Source organism: Ricinus communis, chromosome 8 (genome assembly GCF_019578655.1).
Source record: "Ricinus communis isolate WT05 ecotype wild-type chromosome 8, ASM1957865v1, whole genome shotgun sequence".
NCBI classification, from domain to species: domain Eukaryota; kingdom Viridiplantae; phylum Streptophyta; class Magnoliopsida; order Malpighiales; family Euphorbiaceae; genus Ricinus; species Ricinus communis.
In genome coordinates this window covers 12,146,174-12,167,039 of record NC_063263.1, presented here as the reverse complement: position 1 = coordinate 12,167,039, position 20,866 = coordinate 12,146,174, and the positions used below count along the sequence as shown (strand labels likewise).

Genomic DNA, 20,866 nt, shown 5'->3' with positions numbered 1-20,866 from the left:
ATAGACGGGTAGTTGATGTAACTTTTGTTTCTTTAGTTTAATTATAAATGTATAAAACTTTTGGCTTGTTGCTTTTTATTTTCTAACTTGCTCAACCTCCCTATTTAAGATGCATTTGGGTTTAACCTCATGCACACTGTCAATTGATAATTGGTAATTGCTGTTGCTAATAATGAATAGTTAAGTGTGAAGTGCTTGATAATATTTTACTAGTAATAACACATATCATCAGGTTCCCTTGTGTTCCCAGACATAAGTTTTTCCAGGTCAACCGTTTTTTGTTATTATTTATTTCTTTTCTCTTCACAGAGAACATATGCTGTAATTTACAACACAGATGAAGCACCTTAATTGTTGGTGATGCACAAGTCCAGACCCTCTTTTATCTATTTGTTATGATGCATTGCTGATCTATGAAACATGAGACAATAAGGATCTCAGCGAACTCATTTGGGTACCAAAAGAAGTGGTGCTTCGCGGCTTGCTCAAAAGGCCAGAGTGGTTTTTCACTAAAGTGACTTGTGCATACAATCACAGATGCTCATATCATTCACTAACCGAACATTTGGAGATAGTTAAAATCTATGGAGAAGGTGCGAATTTCCATTGGACCGAGTTCCACAACTAATGTGGAAGGATCTACAGGTCCTCCCCTCACCACCTTATTTTCTTCTTCGGGGGAGCCTGCTACTTTCCAAACCAATCTCTTCTTCTCCATCTCGGCTCTTTCTTGATTAGCTGACAAACTCAACTCTGTAACTTTAGCAATCTAAAGGACAAAACAAGTGAAAGCATAGTGTTATTAGCATTAAAATTTGTGGCTTCTTAATTAACTGGAAAGAGCAAATATATCTATTGCTTTTACCTTCTTGTTTGGAAATAGCTTTTTCAATTCCACACTTGCCATCACTGAATAGTCTTTGTCTTCTCCAGTCTTCACATCATCAAATGGCCCCAAAAACAAGTTAATTCATATTATAAGCATGTGTTCGTACAAATCAAAAGAAATAAGGCACTAGTTAAGACCTCATATAGGTGAGCCAACCGAAGAAGTACTTTCCCATTTTCAAGTTCCTGCAATGTTTAGAAAAAGAGCAAACCATCATTCCTCAGACTGATAGACCGAGATAAAATCATGAAGCTTTACAATTTATTTTTTTGATCAAGGACTCGTGAGTCCTGACAAAGTTGCCATAAAACAGTTGAATGATTCATAGTTCTTCGAGGACAAAAGATGGAGCTAATTCTGAAGAATTCACCAGGTGTTTTACACTACTTACCTGAAGTGTTAAGAGAGCAGTATTATTAGGCAAAGAGTAGGATGGATCAATCCCTGAAAAAGTAGGTATATGGGAATTCATCCAATTACTTCCATCCTGCAAAACCAAAAATCACACCTAAGAGTTGCAACTTCATGTGACATGGTCTTGGTCAACTTCAAAATTTGTCATACCTGCTCTGCAAAAGCCAACAGAATTGGAGAATATATCTCTTGTCCAACTGTCCGACGCCACTTGGCACCTTCTCCCAGAGGATCAATTCTAACAAAATACCTACCTTGGATCTTCAAAAGTATGGATTACCCAGTTATTAAGTGAAAGTTACTCCTAATCATGGCAGCACCATGAAACAACAAACATATTTTTGTTGGAAAAGGTTTGATTTGTGAAAACCAGTTTGCAAGGTGTACTTACAGTTAAACCCTCGCATCCATTTGAGAAACAAACTGTCTCATTTAGCACCTCGCCAACACCTCTTTTATCATCATGAATCAACCTCCTATGAAGCAAACACAAAGATTATGAAGCGTCCTAACACAAAAACCTGATTGAATAGAAGAAAAACATTGAAGAGGATTAAGAACAAATAAAGTTGAATATATAGTATGAAACTAAGTATAATAAACCTATGGAGCATCAGTTCTATTTGGCCATCCACTAAACTAGATCCTCCTACTGCACGATCCACCAACACTGAGAGTTCTGTGGTGCTGTCTTGCACATAAATTCCAAGATTGATCTGGACGCACGAAATCCAGAAAGGAAAGGGAAAAAGAAAAAAACAGATAGAATATCAGGACTAGAAAACCTGAAAATTTAGAAAAGGTAACAATAGAACAAATGTGCTTAAAACAAATCTTAGTGAAGATAGATTTAGTAATAAGATTAGATTTCTTTCTAAAGGATGAGAAGCATTTGGTAAACAAACATACAGGGTAGTAATTTCCAGCAATTGGTTGATTCACTTCGACGTCCCAATCGGTCCTGAAATCCCGAACCTGTAAATCATTTGGAAGGGTAAGAACAAAATAAAAAGACCAATATTTAACAAGAAAACAAACATCCCAACATAACCATGAAGTAAAAATTCTTATTACAAATTATTCTCTTCTAAAATCCATTAAGAAAGACAATCAATCTTCACAAATACTAAATACAGCAAACAAAAAGAAAGAATAAATTTGGATGAAAGATACTCAATAGAGTTTAGTATCAATATACCCGTTTAATAAAGTCACGTCCATTAGAGTCTGTATAAAATGTTTTATTGGTCGCCATGGTGGTTGTAATCTGTGTTGTGATTTCTTTTCCAATCCCATCATCCACAGGTATAGGCCCAATCTGAATGATGAATATAGGAATCATTAAAACAAACCCATAAGTGACTTTTGAAAAGAAACAAGAATACTGGCTCTTAAAACAAAATCATTAAAGAAGAGAGCAACTTACAGTGAATTCAACTTCGGCGTGTTCCTTCCCCTTGTAGACCCTGTTAATCTATGCACGCACATGGCATTTTGTTACTGAAAATAGCAGTGACCAAATCCTTTGTGGAACTAAAGCCCGGAGACTTCTTTCCCATATAGTCATTTTCAAAATGGGATTACAGAAGATATGAAATATGTTCAAAAGTATACATGGATTGGACATAGCAATGGTAGATGATACAATTATCTATACCATCGTGATGTCCCAATTCCTTAAAGATTTTAAATAAACAGGAAAATGCACCAACAGCTTCACTAGTAAAGTACCTACAATATTTTTAGAAATTAAATTGAGCACAAAACACCCACTAACAAATGTCCTATCCCACTGAAAGATTACTTAATTACAATACTGTCAAAGAAGCATAATATATGCAGCTCTCTCTTAATCTTCACCACCCCCAAGTGCTTTATTTTGCACTCAATCAAGGACTTTGCATATTGCAAGCTTAACTTCACGACAAAAATATAAAAGCATCAAGTGATAGAAACAAGATGGTTAGATGATAATAGTTTGTGCACTTAGCTAGGTATTCTTGATGTAGTAACAACCTGAGATATCCACGGGTTCAGCTGCTGATGTACTTCATCTAATAGATTTCCCCTTACAAATGTTAAAGGAACCTGAGAGAAAAAAATTTACTTGTCTTGAGTTTACAGTGACAGCTCCTTACTTTAACAAACCATAGAGTTGCTCAAATGTTAAGTGAATACAATTACCTGGTATTCAGACTTTATTGAGAATGTACCATTTGGACGGAAAACATATGCCCCAGATGCCTTCAACAAATAATGAAACCATCGTCAAGCTAACCAGCAATGTAATAACCGTCTCTCACAATGAGAGATGAAAAGAAAATTTACTGTATATGATGCAAAACACAGACTTCAATAGGATAGTGTAAGATGCCAAATATTTGATTACCTGTGGATCTGTATCAGTGCCATCATTTCCACTGTAATAACCATATGATTGTTCAACAGCAGTGGTAACCTCAAGTAAGAAATAGGACATGTCAGCAAATCAAGAGTTCAGCCAGTTAGAAATTTTAAAATGGTATCAAAGAGTAAACCAAAGTCAGGAAAAGGTTAAAAAGAGCAAGAGCACCATAGGAAACCACAAATCACATTAGCTTCACCAAAATAGTGTACTATAAACTAAACTTAGCTTACCAACATTCTGTTATTGAGATAATGAGTAAGTTTCCCTGCATTTGCAGAGTAAAGCAGCCTCAGACTTCCTTGGCCAACTTCTATGGTCCCACTTGTACTCTCCTCCAAGGTGTATACCGTAGAGATGGTTGAACTAGGCTCTTCAGTACAGCAGGATAATAAGATAGAACAAAATGTCAGCACCTTTATAACAGAGTACTCTGTTTCCTAGTCAACCATTTCAAACAAATACATCATTTACAAAAAGCAATATTACTAACCTGTCCCTTCTGAACTTGAAACCATGTAGGTGCTGAAACCAAGGGGTGGTAAGGATACTGAAAAGGCAAGCCAATACTTGAGTTGTTCACTTGGGAATTTACCCAAATAAACTTTAACAAATTTGTTTCTCATGCGCAACGTTGCATTTGATATAGGTAGAAGCTGAGATTCAATTTCTCTCCCGGTAGAATCTTTTACGACAACTTTTTCAGTTGAAACCTGTAGCAAGTTTGATATAAGGTTCACTAAATGAAGAAGGAAGTTCTATTTCTTAAGAAAATTGATTTTTTATCAACTAAGAAATCATTGCACAGATACTGAGAAAGATTTCCTTCATTATATTTTGAGTCAGAGTTTAAATAGCTTAGAATGCACAGATAAAGCTTCCAGTGTGACACTTCTCTGCAGAAATGCATGTATGTCCAAGATCACAAAGCATAGTGTCGCTTAACCAATTGTAGACAGTTCCTAAAATGTAACTTGTTTTCGGTAAGAGAAGCTCCCACAGTTTCAATACTCAATAACAAAGAGCACACTTACTGGAATTCGTATCACTTCCTCTCGCTTCCATCCTAGGGAATTGTATGCAACAACAACCTGAAAGAAAGGAAGAAAATTACTTATATGAGAAAATGATCTATTATACATCATCTCAGAATGCCAAAGAACAAAAAAGAAAGAAAAAAAAAAAAAAACTCTTACCAAGCTTTTCTCTTCAGATAAACTGGCTTCTGACGGAGGACAGTAACTTAAATTTAGTAGAGGGCACTGCCAACAAGATCCAGGCAATAGGGTCAGTAAACTTCTACAATTAATTCTGGGAGAATAACAGACAATCAAATGTGAAGTTGTTCATGATGCCAGACTGTGATTGTGTAGAATGATTAATATTCTGTTTTGGGCAAGGATTCACTTTTCTCTACTCCAGCAAAAGCTACCATGAAGATCTAATCATAGGTTTGGATTTGGAATCATCAAAGTTGGTGCAGACAAAGAAAATAAGAAACTTAGAGCATTCAGAACAGGCAAGCTACAAGTAGAAAGATTAATTACAGAAATTAAGATGCATTGCAATCTTTTGAATTATCATAGATCCTTGCAATTATTTTGAAGGCTATACAATTGAAAAGTGCACACACAGTCTCATGGTATTAATTTAGGCATGAAACTAGAAGCCAATTAGTGATGCATGCAGATCATCTGCAATATCTTATCTGAAATATTTGTTGAATGACACCAAGAAATATCACCAAGAGAAATTATATATTGCCTGCTGAAAGTTCGTGACAACGTTCTCCTGTCTAAGGCTTGACTCTGACAAGAAAGCAAGAGAAGAAGCAACTAACTTCTCAGCCTGCAGGGAAATGTAACTGGAGCTCATGAGTTCTGTGTTAAGTTTTAGTACTGGCAGTGGCATGCTACAGACTGTTGTTGGATATCAAACTGATATGTACCTCAATATGGCCAATTGATAATCGCAAAGCATAATCAGCAGCAACATGCTGCCTTTGTGTACCACTAACTGCATCATGATGCTGAGCAATTGCCAAAGCATCAGCAAGTTTGTCAATCTTTGGTCCCAAACTACTCCTGCCCTTGAAGAATTCAAGTTGCCTTGCCGCCTAATTGAACAATACACGAATTAAAATTTGAAAACAAAATGAGAGCCTGCTAGGACAATCAGGGGGGAAAAACACATCTGAACAATCAGGGGGAAAAAGGGCACAAAAACTTACAAGGTAGTAACCACTCATTATTCTGACGTAACCTTTAAAGGCTGGCCTGCTTGTAAAATAACCTGTCCAATATGCATTTGGATGATCTGCATACCTGAAAAGTAATTAATTTGCTCTCTCCATAAGGTTCCGGAAGTGAAGGAATAGGTATGACTAGTTGCAATGATAATATCAAACTCACGGGAAGAAATCTTCAGTTTTGATAGGCCATTGTTCATCTGCTGCATATTTTGCATCAGTATAAATGGATGGGGTTGAATATAAAGCATTTACACGACCATCCTGACAGATAGCAAATGAAAACATTTACCACCAAATTTCTTTTGTCATTATTGTGGCTTTAGAATATAGTAAAGCTCCAAACAAGAAGGGAAAGAGGACACGTGGATGTAAATCCATTACTTTTTCCCTCAATGCTTAAATCATCAGAAAGATAAATAAAAAATAAAAAAATTACCTCATTAACATAGTGAATGAACTTGTCTATCTGCCTGAACCATGAATTTGCATATTGATAGCGAAAATCTGTCCCCATCAGCCACATTACATGATTTGTCCTGGTTACATTAGCCTAAATGGGAAATAAAAGATAGAGAACAAAATATTAACAGCCACTAAAGTTAGCTACAAATGGAGAATGGAAAACATTCAATGTGCATTTAAGAAAAGTATTACACAGTTTAACATAAACACCCGCAGTGGCACTTACCCTTTTCAACAGATGTGCAGGATAATATCCATTGAATTATTTGTGACAATCAAAGTAAACAGCAAGGCTTGAGTTTTCACAAATTAAATGGAAATTTAATAGTATTTATTAGCCAATAATCTGCATTTTATCTCATCTAATATGTTTAATATGCCCCAAAGACATGTCTAAAATGCAGCTTAATGGAAACAGAAATAGATATTAAATAACCAAATGTAAGGTATCACCTGAGCTAAAGCAGCAGCTACAAAGTCATTGACTCTCTCTTGAACATTATAGTCAAATAGGAGAACATCATCCTGCAACCAAAAAGGTCATGTAAGTACTAGTTCCACAGAAAAGAAAAACAAAAATATCCATGTTTGTTTCATAGTATTTACCTGAATAGGCGGAGATACGTCATTTACTTCAAATGTGAAACCATCAGGCGGATCATAATGCCTAGGAAATATGCCAGTAAATATCTGTATCAAATTGAAAAGACAAGAAGTCAACAAAATGCTAGGAAGATACAAAAGAAAAAATGAAGCTCTACCGCCACAAAGCATGCTATGATCCATAAATTCAAATAAAATCTCATTCTCAAATCAAACATGAAATCCAAAAGAAATATGTAGATTCCAGCCCCAACCTGTGAACTTGAACCAAGAGACGTCGAACCCTGCCAGATAACCTCAAGGGTCTTCTCCTTTAATCTCTTAGCTCTATCTTGGTAATCAATCCGAGCAAAAAAGAGGGAATCAAATCCTAACTGCGAAAAGAATGTTCATAAGAAAGATTAATAAGCTCAGAGATTTAAAAGAAGATCATTGAACATGATTCCAGAAAACACCCTCTCTTATTGTTTAGATATACCTCAGAACCAAGCAAATAAGCTTGAACAGCAGAATGTCCAAAAGGGTCAATCTGCCAACCAACTCTAGGAAGCTGACCAAACTCATCTTTGATAAATTTATGGCCTAGAGTTGTCTGATCAATCAGATCAATGTAATGCGGAGTTGCCTCATCATGCATACACATGCCACCATTTCTTAGAAAGAGAAATTTAGACAAAGGAAAAAAAGAAAAAAAAAAAAACTTACGAGTCAAGAAGAGAAGCAACTTCATAACTTGGATTTGATCATATAAGATCCAGTATAGAAACTATAGACATTAACTTGAGCATATAAAAACAAGGATACTTAATGAACATTTACATGAATTCCAGTTGACCAGAATTGACAAGCTCCTTGACTTTAACCTTCATTGCATCACTTTGCTGTCTCCACCATCTCTGAAAGAATGCCTGAAAAGATAAATAAATAACCTTTAGCATAAAAGTAATGAACCACGTGTAACTTGAAAAGAAAAATGATAGTAGCAGAAAAGGCTAACCATCTCAACATAGATGAACTTGCGATTCTTATCCTCGAATAAAGAAGATATAACAGAGTCCAAGACATTCTGTACGCATGCCCCCTATATAATAAAATCCATCAAAATTTAATCAAAAATACACAAACCAAGCACAGAATTTACACTAACAAAGCATAAATTGAACTAAGAAAGGCTTTACAAAAGAAAAAGAGAAGAAATTTACCCGAATTGTATTATTGCCACCAAAATAGTACTGGTCAACAGTCTTTAACCAGCCAACATCATCGTGAGAGTGAGGAACCAAATGAACATTGATTTTTCCAGGAACAACTCTTCCTGTGGTGTTGTAATCTATGTACTTTGATTCAGTGAAGCAAATTCCAGCAAGATAGATAGTCAGAAAGAAAAGTGAATAAATGATCTTCATGGTTATAGCAATGAAAGGACACTGGAAAGAGAAGTAGTGATGATCATCTGGTGATGGATGGTGAAAGTAGTAAGTGAAGATTTGGTATTTGTTAAACTTTCTTGAAATGGGTCTCTGTTTGTATAGCTTGTGAGTGAAGGGAGCTTGTGAGTGAAGGGAGCTTGTGGATTTTTCTTGATTGTGAAGAGGCGTGCGCCCTGAGACTGGGCGTTGCGAATATTTTTGCTTTTGAAGAATAATGAAAGTGATGTGTGAATTATTATGATTTGTTTAGGGATCTATTTATCTAAATTAAATTATGTCTGCGATCTTATCCATTGGAGTTTTCTTTAGCAAATTAACCATTGGAGTTTGGATTTGAACAGTTTTACTTTGGTCTTGTTTAATTGTTATATTAGAGCCCTAATGAGGAGACCAAACCCCACTCTCATCAACGAGAAAAAGGATTAAACTGCAAAATTAATTAAACAAATTAGAGTGTCGATAACTGGAGATTGAAGCAGTGGAAAGTGAGGATTAAACAGTTGATAATGCTCTAATATAACCATCAACCATAGCAGCAGTTCATTGGCTATTTTATGCGTATAAGAATTCGAATTGGCAGCCGAGAGACGAGAGGGTGCAGGCATGTTATCCCTGCTTGTAAGTTACTGTGGCAAGCTACAGATGTTCAGGAATGTTAGGTTTATAGTGTACGGATATGCAACAGGGTGCAACTGAGGTTCTCATATTGTGTATATTACATTTAATAATGGATAAATTATATATAAAAAAAGTAGCTACAAATTAATTAGATCATTATTTTAAAAAATTATAAATTATAAAATTATATAAAAATAAGTGAAAACAATAGTAAATTATAAATTCTCATAGTTTATAATCACTTTTTAATAAATACATAAAAATTATAAAATTATAGATTAATTTATATAAAACAAAATTTAAAACAAAATTTATATAAAAATACTTTAGTATGTAATTTTATATTAAAGTTATATATTAAAATATTTTATATAATTTTTTAAATAATTATATAAAAATATTGAAAATAATCTCTCTAGATTTCACTAATATTTTAACATAAATTCATATCAATTCTATATAACAATACCAAAAATCCTTAACGAATTCCTTGCATATCAGAACAAGAATGCAAAACTTGTATTATTTTCACAATTTTGGAGCCAACTAAAACATGGCCTCAAAGTATCCCATATTGATAAAGCAGGTTTCTGGCATGCTTCCTTGCCCGTTGGAGGCTGGAAGAGGATTAGCCCAAGGGTCAACGAACCAACAGGAATAGAAAATTACGAACAGGACAGCAATGACAATGAAACCAGTGCATCCTAATCCATTTGATCTCGGCAGCACAACGTATATGCCTAAAGCAAATGCGATGGCCTGCGTTATGAGGGCAGCCAGAATTAAATACCATTGAAGGTTGTGGTATCGAGCGCGAGCCCGGTGGATTTTTGCTGTAGTTAGCGGGAAAAGTATTGCACCGAGAGAAAAAGTAAATGCAAAAGTATCAAATACCAAAAATGCTTTGAAGGCTGCTTTATCTTTGTAGATTGGCATGCCTCCATTTGGACCGTCATTATTGTATCTATCAGGTAATGTGAAAGCTGCGGCGAAGCTAACGGTGGCTATTAGCATAGCCACCAGTAAATAGACTTCGAGTGTGGAGCTAATTTGTTAGAATTAATTTTAACTTTATCTTTAGTTTCCAATAATTTGTTCTGCTTCTAATCCACCTCTTATAACAAGTAAGAGATACCAAATTCTTCATTTTTTTGATTTGAGTGTATATGAAACAAAAGCGAAAAGAAAGTTAAATTTCTTTTTAATATGTTTGAGCACACCAGGTCAAAATTCTACTAGTATTTCAGTTGATTGATAGTGTCCACCACTGGCCCAGAACCCGCCAACAACATATATATATATATATATATATATATATACTTTATATATATATATATATATATAAACTTCCAATGGTGTTTTTAGTTCTTTGTTTGTGGCATTGATGTTTACTCTTTTATCTCCAGCAAGTATTGCGATAATGTCGTATGCTTCGAACAGAAGAGCCAGATGCAAGGGCGTGTTTCCATCTTTGTCACCCTCATTTATAAGCCCAACAAGTCTCAGGTTGCCTAAGACACAGCATCCTCTTTTCCGCCTATAACTGCAACATGAAGAGCTGTTTGGCCTTTTTCGTTGATTAAGTCGGAAGCGTCTGGCCGACATTGCAGTATCTCTTCTGGCGTGGCCTAGAAATGCAGCAATGTGAAGAGCCGAGTCACCATCGTGGTCTATCAGGTAAACTGCGGAACTATCATTGTTCAATAAAATCTGAACTTTTTTTTTTAATCTTGCATCGGGCAGTAGCATGATGAAGAGGACACCGTCCAAGATCATCTACCTCTTATAGTAATTTCGGGCCTTTGTTTTCCTAGTCAGAATTGGTCCTTAAAAGGGACAAAAATAATAAACTTGTTAATGCAAACCAATAACTAATACCAAAAAAGGGAAAAAAAACCTCTAGATATAAAAGACTTTCTCGCATGTCTTAATTGATGTAATGAAAAGGCCTTATAGTTTAAGGGTTTAACACTTAGAGGACTACTGTTGTTTTGTATTATTAAGGGTTAATTTGGTTATATACATTCTGTTTTTAGTTTTTTCATTTACAAAAACTTAAAAATGCAAACCCTTTTCTCATTCGTTTATTGGTTTTATCTCTTCTACTATGAGCAGACAGCAATTCGTTATCTAAGCTGTGGATTATTACCTGCTCTCATACATGCTAGGAGATGCAATGCTGTCGTTCCTTTGGGACCCTTATAAGAAAATGAAGTTGGACACAGATCTACGATTACCATGCAATACTTATGTACATGTTGGCTACAGCAACGTAGAGCGGCGACTCATTACTGTTATTCACAAAACTGGCTAATTGAGGCTATGCGGCAATCAAAAATTTCACCACTTCATAATGACTGCACATGCAGTGCAAAGCAGTATCCATGTCCCCATTCACCTTTCCTACTAGATCCTTGCAGACTTTCTTTCTTCTGCTTTCAATGTCTACAGATGATGCTTGCTCTATCAAGAAGTCAACAAGTTCTAGGCACCCAACTCTTGCAGCGATATGCAAAGGAGTGTCTCCTTTGGAATTTTGCTGCCAAATTAAGTGAAGGACGACATTTGAGGCAAACTTTCTTGATGAACTGCGTCTGCTCGAATTCAGCTGCAATGTGAAGAAGGGTGTTTTTCTTTGGTGTCGTGTGGGAAAGAAACACTGAATCTTCATCACATATTTTTGTGTCGACGAAAGCAATATCACCTGATATAGCAGCATTGTACAGCTCAGGATCCATAGCTGTCGTTGTTGGATTCAAGATTCTATCCTGTCTCTCTTCCGAATCTCTTTGTGGTTCACTTCCACGGGCTTCTGTTTGGTTTTATAATAAAATTTAGTGATCTATATCTATCTGCAATAGTATAAACTATAATTCAACAGAATTTGAGTCATACAAGTCATTACTTAAAATTTCTAGACGTGGGTAGAAATGGTTACTTTTTTATTGCGGTGATGTTTCAACGAAATTGAGATTGAGATATGAACACGGTATAGCAGAAAGCCACGATGTGCTGCGCATTCTTCGTGGATAATAAATTAATCAGGAGTGCCCTCTCTTTTGGGATGTATGACTTAAGAGTCAACTTTAAACATTAAAATATTGATTCTGCAACCTTTAGAGAATCAATTGTATACTAATTAAGAGTATGTACTCTTTAATATGCTAATTAAGAATCATTAGTTATTAAAAAGTATGCGAAGGATCTATGATTATGTTAACGATCTAAGTATGTGAATTGTTAGATTACTAAGTGTTATGAATACAAGTAATTAAGTTTGTAAGTGAAGAGTTATATAGGTGCTATTATAAATAGCTTATGATGTTAGTATTTTGGTAGAGGCGAAAAGCTATCTCTTGTAAGAGATAAGAGTGTCTCGTATGCTTTAATAATATAAAATATTTATTTATGATATATTTCTCTCTTTTTAAGAATTTTTTCTTGTGTTGTGTTTATTGTGTTTATCTCCTTTTCCTCTCCAATAAAAGTGATCCAACAAAAAATGTACATGAACTACTGGACACTTACAGCTGAAACTTGCAACATGCTTTGAATTATTCAGAATTCAAGTTGGATATAATTGAAAATATTTGCTTTACTCAGTAGTCTAAATAATTATATAGGCATTATTTAAAGGACCCCGTAGCGATACAGCAAGTTTCTAGCATGCCTATGTGCCGATTTAAGGGCTTTTGTTACAGGCATAGAATATGGATCAACAAACCAGCAGACCTGGTAAACTAAAAACAGGCAAGCAAGAATTATATAACCAGTCCAGCCTAGTCCATTTGATTTGGTCAGCACTATGTATATGCCTGAAGCAAATGCAATTGCCAGTGCTATAATGGCACTTGCAATTAGTTTTTGTTGAATTTTATTGTATCGAACACGAGCACGATTGTTTTTTGCTGCACTTGAGTGAAGAATTACCCCTCCCAAAGAAAAGGCAAATGCTAGAGCATCAGATACCACAAATGCTTTGAAAACTAGCTTGTCTTTAAAGATTGGCATGCCTTTATCTGGGCCACCGTTGTTGTATCCACCAGGCATAGTGAATGCTGCTGCGAAGCTTACAGTGGCTATAGGCATGGCCACCAGAAGATAGACTTCCAGCCAAGCTTTAGTCTTATGATTGTCCAGGCGTTTAACAGCTTCAGAAGTAGATGGGCTTACTTCTTGCGTTTTTTTCAGCCCAATGCACATGCCGCAGACGGACAGTATCTTCCAATAGATATTCAACCTTTGCAGCTTTACAACCGAGCTATTTAAAGAGGAAAAAAAAAGTGAGGAAGTAAAAAGACTAAAATTGAAAGTGTAATCCATCTGTTACGGAATGACTAACAAATTCAGACTCTAATTTGAAGTATGAATAAGAACTTTTTATCAAGTTCAAATAAAATTAGTGGTTGCAAACAGAAAATTCTATCTGTTACAGCTACGGAAGCAGCATACCTCTTTAAAACCTGAATGGATCTCAAATGTTGTTTGGAGTTTCTTATTTGTAGCATTGATGTGTACTCTGCTATCCTGAGCAAGCATTGTAATGATATTGTATGCTTTAAGAAGAACAGCCAGATGCAAGGGCGTGTTTCCATCTTTATCTGCTTCATTTATAAGGCCAACTAGTCCTGAACAGCCTAAGACATACCTCACCACTTTTTCTTGTCTTCCTAAGATTGCAACATGAAGAGCTGTTTGGCCTTTTTCATTGATCAAATAGCAAACATCAGGACGACATTGTATTAACTCTTATAGTACATTGACGCGGCCTAGAAATGCCGCCATATGTAGAGCCGAGTCTCCATCATGGTCTAACAGGTAAACTGCAGAGCTATCATATTCTAATAAAATTCTAACTGCTTCAATATTCCCCCCACACAGCAGCCGAGTCTCCATCAGGATTTGAGGTCTTTGTTCAATTAATTTCTTCATTGGAGTTTGCCCTTAAAAAGAACATTAATAATGGTGAGCTTGTTACTATAAAACCATGGAAAAGGAAAAATTGGATATGGAGCTATAGACATAGATATTATATGTTGTGTTTTAATGTTGATAAATGGTTATGGAACAGACATAAATATTACGAGCAATCTGTAAAAGAGGTTTTTCTTGTAAGGTTGTTAGATGTTCATCTTATCGGTTTGTAAAGCAGATTTGTTGATCTTTTTGAGTAATTGATTGTTGTTGATTTCTGTTGAATTCTTTTTGTGTCTGTTCCGTTATGGATGAAGCTAGAGATGATTTGCTTCAAGCAGTTAGTGTTCAATTAGATAGTAAAAATTATACATATTAGAGTTATGTGATGAAAAATTTTCTGAAAGAGAAACAAAAGTGAAGATTTGTTTCGAATGCTTCTATTAAGCCTCAAGATGGCACCGATTATGTGGCATTATTAGATAAATGGGAGGTAGATAATTCAAAAATCATTACTTGTATCAATAATTCTGTTAAGCATTCGATAGGTACTCAGTTAACAAAATATAAGACAGCTAAAGAGATTTGGGATCATCTAGCTAGACTGTACACAGTCTAATTTTGCAAAACAGTACTAGTTAGAATCTGACATTCGTGCTCTTCAACAGAAAAATATGAGTATTTAGGAATTTTATGATGTTATGGCAGATTTGTGGGATCAATTAGCTCTCACAGAGTCTGCTGAATTATGAGCCTTTGAGGCTTATATTACACGAAGAGAGGAGCAGAGGTTGGTACAGCTTTTAATGGTTCTTCGTGATAAATTTGAGGGATTTCGCGGGTCTATTCTGCATCAACAAGAGCACTGATGAGATTGCTGCTTTCCTCTGCCCAATTTCAGACACTGAAATTTTCAATGACCTTTTTGCTTACAGAACCCGCATTCATCACGAGCAACAAATTCATATGGTCTGAACTGAAACTTAAAGTTTGATCGAGGAGGCATGGCAAAGAATGATGGAGTAGGAGCTGAGAAAACCTCTTTTACAACAGAAGACTTAAGACGAATTTCTTCAACTAAAAGTTCACTAACAACAGAGTCAACAGAAGGCAGTAGTTGACGATGCAGAATAGACCCACGAAGTCCCTCAAACTCATCATGAAAAGCCACTAAAAAATATATCAACCTTTGCTCCTCTCTTCGTGCAATATAAGCCTCAAAGGCTCGTAATTCAGCAGATTCTATGAAAGCTAACTGATCCCACAAATCTATCATAGCATTATAAAATTTCTGAATACCTATATTTTTCATATTTTTCTGTTGAAGAGCACGAATGTTAGATTCCAACTGGTACTATTTTACAAAATTAGACTGTGTATATAGTCTAACTAGATGATCTCAAACCTCTTTAGCTGTCTCATATTTTACTAATTGGGTACCTATCGAATGCTTAACATAATTATTGATCTAAATAATAATTTTTGAATTATTTACCTCCTATTTATTTAATAATGCCACATAATTTTGAAAGGCTTAACAGAAACTCCCAAACATATCCCCACTTTTTTTTCCCTTTTAGAAAATTTTTCATCAAGTAATTCCAGTATGCATAATTTTTACCATCTAATTGAACACTAATGTGCTTGAAGCGAATCAGCTCTAGCTTTAGCCATAACGAAACAGACACAAAAAAATTTAACACAACAATCAATTACTCAAAAATATCAACAATCCTACTTTATTTATAAACAGATAAGATAGACATCTAACAACCTTATAAGATCAACCTATTTTCCAGTTTGCTCATAATATTTATGTCTATCATTTATCAACATTAAAACACAACCCATAATTTCTCTACTGCCCCTAACCATAAAAAGCCCTATTACCAAGCAAAATAAATCCAATCCTTTACTGCTGTTGTTGGATTCGGTAAGAGGAGAGGACGTCCAACTTAACTTAAGAAAATATCAATCGAGTGGTAGACGACGACGAGAGCACAGTTGCGGTGAAATCCCAGTTTCCGTCAACGTCGAAGTCGTTTTCAGCAGTAGTCGACGTCGAGGCCGGCCCGTTTTCAGTAGACGCAGACGTCGTGGTCGACAGGGTTGCCTTGTTGGAAATCAAGGAAGAACGGTCGTTTGCAGACCGCCCGTTTTCAGCAGCAAAACCCAACGCCCTTTCTGGGTTTTCTTTATCTTCAAATGGGTTTCATATTTGCAAAGCAGAAACTGCTGCTGTTTACAGCAGAGGGTCAACAACGAAACTGCTGCCGTTTACAGCAGAGGGTCAACAACGACGTCGTCGTTTACAGCAGAAGCCAGTCTCTATGCTAGGACGACACCGTTTTCCTTCTGCTATACCAGACAACACAGCAGCAGAGGCTAATCCTTCTGCTAGTCCAAACAACAAATAGAACCGAATGTCCTCATTGCAAAATAAAACAATTTAGCTCTGATACCATGTTAATATTGAAAGGAAATCATATTGTACATTATCAAAAGAAACTTAACCCTAAAACAAAAGAAAGAAAGAGGGCCATTTATACTCTTAACACTAAGAAGACGGAAAGGACTATACTACCCTTATAATAAATATTGATTTACAGTAATTAACACTGTAGACATAGCTAAAGTGGTACCACATTGCAGGCATATATATAGTATTCTTGATTTGGTTCTCTTTCAACTTTTTGGCCTGCAGAGTTGAGTTTGGATTGGGTTGTGTAGAAGTAACCTGTTCTCACAGATGCTAGGAGATGCAGAGCTGTCACTCCATTGGTGCCCTTGTAAGAAAATGAACTTTGACATGAATCTAGGATTAGCATCGCTATTTCCGAAGATAAATCGAATACAGCAAGGTAACGTGGGGACTCATCAGCAATATTGACAAAACCAGTCAACTCAGGATGCGCAGCTATCAAGGATTTCACCACTTCAAAATGACCATTCCTGACAGCATGATGCAAAGCAGTATCCATTTCCCCATTCACCCTTTCTATTAGCTCCTTATTGCTAAATTGACCATTTCCTCTGCTTTCAATGTCTGCAGATGATGATGCTTGTTCGATCAAGAAGTCGACAATCCCGGGGCACCCAACTCTTGCAGCAACATGAAAAGGAGTATCGCCTTCGGAATTCTGCTGCCAAATGAGCGAAGGACGACATTTGAGACAAACTGTCTTGAAGAAGTTTGTCTGCTTGAATTCAGCTGCAACATGAAGAAGATTGTTTTTAGTTGGTGTTGTCTGGAAAAGAAAAGGTGATTCTTCATCACATATATTTGCCTCTGCGAAAGAAATGTTTCCAGATTTAGCAGCCTTGTACAGCTCAGGATCCATCTAAACTTGTGGCCTCCAACTGATCGCCCCATTTTTCCTATATAAGCCAGTAAAGTGGAGTCACTTTTGTCTCAGGCAACCTAACCTAACCTGTACCAAATGTCCAAATCTTCCAACCCTTCAATGTGAATGTCGGGTTTTATTTTTTATCCCATATCAATTCAATCTTTGTCTTCTTCTTTGACATCGGGGTGTTTACTAGTTGAGCGTTGTGAGTAAGCATTAATATAACATCCAACTGTGTCTTTAATATATATAATCAAGCATTTATATACTAGATCACTTTTTTGGTAACCTCGTATTATTTAGGGGAATTTATAAATAACCTCTAGCTTGCACTTACATTTTTTATTTTTTTAATGATATATACTTTTATCCATTATCGTAACTGCCGTTTATTTAAATATTAATATTATATGAAATTATTAAAAATAATTACAAAGTATGCTTAATTCTATATTTTTATTTATTTTTTTAAATATAAAATTTTATTTTTTAGATGAAAAAAAAAAGTGTTGCATGTTTAAGTGAAAGATATTTTTATTTTATTCTAAATTAAATTTTACATGTGACACTTAATATTTTGACCAATTCAAACTTAATAAACCAATATGATACTAACGAAAAGAATATTATAATGAATAGCACATAAAAAAAATAAGAGTATATATTTTTAAAAATTAGAGGACATAAGGATTATATAAAATCTCAAAGGCATTTTTACCCTTATTATTCATTATTTATGATGCCTTGTATTTCTATTGGGTAGTTCTCAATCATACTTGTTTAATGATAATCATGTACTAATCAATATCATCATTGCTACTTAATAAATAACAACAAACATCCAAATATTATTGTAATAACTTATTGGAATAATTTAATATTAATATTTATTTGAAACAATACTAATTATTAATATACATAATAAAAGATTTAACCATGTTTAGTATTTTCTAAAAATTAAAATATATAACAAATTAAATAGAAAATAAAAAAAATTAACCTCATAATGGTTATGAGATTTTTCAATTTTGTATCCAAATATAGAAAATTAAATATACTAAACTCATAATTAGCTTAAATAAAAAGATTATTATGTAATTAATAAAATATAAATATTTCCAAACATATCTAAAATTTATGTTTTGATGAGGTTAAAAGTTTATTTAATTATACTTAGATTAGGATTAGATTAAACTAAAATTTCAAGAAAAAATTGCTTTAATTTATTAATAAAAATATTTATATCAAGTTTCATATTTAATATTATATTTAAGGATCAATATTTTCTTTTTTATTAAACCGTTGGAAATAGATTGACTAACTTTGAAAATTTTATAATAAAGAAAACGTAATATATAAACGAACTCAAAATTTAATTATTAGTAATAATTTTCAGTATTAAAGTTGAATATAAAAGAATAAATGATTTTTTAAAAAAAATATTTTCAAATAAGATATATCGGGATATTATCAAGGTAATGTCTGGCCATTGATAGAGGTACCGACTTATCGTATTAAATATTGTCGTTTTTATGCGATTCAAAAACGATCCGTTACTTAAAAAACTGTTTGGTCATAGGACCAGCTCTAAACTATTCGAGAATAAACTCATATAGAAAAATCTACAAAGACCAAAACCCTATCCCTAACATTTGCCCAAAAAGTATCTGCAAAATCCGAAACCTTAACTATGGAAGATAGTTTCAGAGTTCGAGTCGATAAAGCTTTTGGCTCTCTTGCCTCCGCCACCTCCACCTCCACCTCCACAGCAGCAGTGCCACCGTCTTCCAATTTGAGCGCTTTATGGAGCCTAACAGACGACGAAATCGAGCGAAACGAGTGGAACCGAGACAAGAACAGTCCTGAACCCGAAACTGAAACCGATTTATTTCTTTTCAAGAAAGGTTCTTCATCCCACAACCGTGGGAAGTCTGACGTGGATCTCCGATTGGAGCTGGAGAAGGACTTAGATGATCTCGATTATGATGACGATGAATTGGATGATGAACAATCACGCGATGGCTCAAGTACCTCGTCTAGCCAGTTGGCGAATCGAAAACCTGATGATTATAATGATGAAGAATGGGAGATTAAGAACTCCATTGGCTTGGATTGTACTCTTGATTATGAGGTATCTCTTTTTGCTTCTTCTTTTCTAAGTATTAATTTATTTGATTGAGAATGATTTTACAATAGGTAATTAATATTGATGATATTAGTTACAATAGGTAGTGATTTGACAATGTAATCCTGTGAATTATGTGTGGCGAGCTTCTGATTGTCAATTTCTTTATTTGAATGTAGGAAGAGGAAGACCAATATGACAAAGTGGCTGTTGGGAGGGAAAAGGCTGGCGACCGCTTGTACATGAAGGATATGACTGACTATGGGATAAATGTTGATTCCAGCAACGAGTTTCCCATTACGTTTAAGGATGTTGTCAGGGACCCTCGTGCGAATCACATTGCTGCAAAACTTAGGCTTAAAGAAGATGCAGAAGCTGCTAAAAAAATGGATACTTTGCGGGTTTCTGAGAAAGATTCGCCAGATATTTTTCGTGATCATGTTAAAATGAATGATGATGGTAACTTGAAACCTATACTAAAGAGAAAGGATGATGAGTCTAATTCTAAGTATAAAAATAATCAGTTGGATTTGAAGTTGCAAAAACGCGTCCGGTTTGACCCAGGATGTAAAGATGGTTGTGATAAGGAATCTGATGAAGTTGGTGATGTGCACATGGTTAATGATTCAGAAGATAAGTCTTTGGTATATCCTTTACCCCCAGATTATCCTTCTGGGATTCCAGATTATATGCGAAATCCTTCAAAATATACACGGTATACATTTGATTCATCAACTGATGTAGATGAGCAGTCTAACCGACAAGCCTTTAAGGACTTTCTGAAAATGCTGAAGAAGACAAAAGGTACCGATTCACAGCCAGATGATGCTTCCGGTGAGCTTCCAAAATCAGTAACCTTCGTACCTAAGAGGAAAGTTGGTGATTCTGAGATGGTAGACAGCCGCAATGAGTCGAAACAAAACCAGGACTCTTTGCAGAGGAGGGGTTTACCCATTAGCATTCCAGCGGCTGATGCAGAAGATAGTAAACCTAGTGCCATGGATGAAGATGAACCAGAAACAGCCACTGATAAGAGAGAGAGTTCACAGAGAGCAGGCCGTAAGTATCGGGCAAAGGTCAGACCAGAAACAGAAGATCCCGTTTGAGAGGTCTGCCACCTTTTGTGACACTGTACTAATTGCTATTTCACGGAACCTTGTCTGACTGGATAGTTATGCATTTGCATTTCTTACAATGGTATGTGATTTTACAGTTTTCTTACCTTTAGTTGGTTAAGAGCTCAGATCTTGCTTAGAAATGATCAGATGGGATTTACATTTCGTATGATACACATTTGTTGTCGGTTGCTAATACTTCAATGTCAAAAGTTCTAGTTGATTGATCCTGAATAATGACTTGCCGGTAAGATTGCACAGAGGACAACCAATATGTTACAAAAATCTATTAAG

General features: G+C 35.2%; 3 protein-coding genes and 2 pseudogenes across 3 annotated transcripts; 1 reads left to right on the top strand and 4 right to left on the bottom strand.

Moving 5' to 3' along the window:
- Nucleotides 1-257: 257 nt before the first annotated feature.
- LOC8273104 (alpha-mannosidase At3g26720) lies at nt 258-8,696 on the bottom strand (the record flags this gene model as incomplete). The annotated part of the gene is made up of 29 exons (XM_048377981.1): nt 258-769; nt 866-934; nt 1,027-1,074; nt 1,281-1,376; nt 1,454-1,564; nt 1,695-1,779; nt 1,907-2,019; nt 2,213-2,278; nt 2,502-2,621; nt 2,730-2,777; nt 3,320-3,391; nt 3,488-3,547; nt 3,693-3,761; nt 3,941-4,080; nt 4,201-4,420; nt 4,742-4,798; nt 4,904-4,969; nt 5,472-5,555; nt 5,656-5,823; nt 5,938-6,031; nt 6,119-6,219; nt 6,395-6,508; nt 6,874-6,945; nt 7,027-7,110; nt 7,278-7,397; nt 7,502-7,676; nt 7,843-7,931; nt 8,021-8,104; nt 8,226-8,696. Coding segments are annotated over 29 exons (3,312 nt in total), but the record flags the coding sequence as incomplete, so codon positions are not given.
- Nucleotides 8,697-9,617: 921 nt separating this feature from the next.
- Nucleotides 9,618-11,903, bottom strand: LOC112533796 (annotated as a pseudogene).
- Nucleotides 11,904-11,905: 2 nt separating this feature from the next.
- On the bottom strand, nt 11,906-13,160 carry LOC125370914 (ankyrin repeat-containing protein ITN1-like). Its single transcript, XM_048378365.1, has 2 exons — nt 12,804-13,160; nt 11,906-11,923 (listed from the first exon to the last, which is right to left on the bottom strand). The coding sequence occupies exons 1-2, from the start codon at nt 13,158-13,160 to the stop codon at nt 11,906-11,908; spliced, it is 375 nt and encodes a 124-aa protein (XP_048234322.1).
- LOC8273100 lies at nt 13,043-17,479 on the bottom strand (annotated as a pseudogene).
- A 1,418-nt stretch (nt 17,480-18,897) lies between these two features.
- LOC8273098 lies at nt 18,898-20,806 on the top strand. Its single transcript, XM_002512787.4, has 2 exons — nt 18,898-19,463; nt 19,637-20,806. The coding sequence occupies exons 1-2, from the start codon at nt 19,023-19,025 to the stop codon at nt 20,561-20,563; spliced, it is 1,368 nt and encodes a 455-aa protein (XP_002512833.2). The 5' UTR covers nt 18,898-19,022; the 3' UTR covers nt 20,564-20,806.
- Nucleotides 20,807-20,866: the final 60 nt, after the last annotated feature.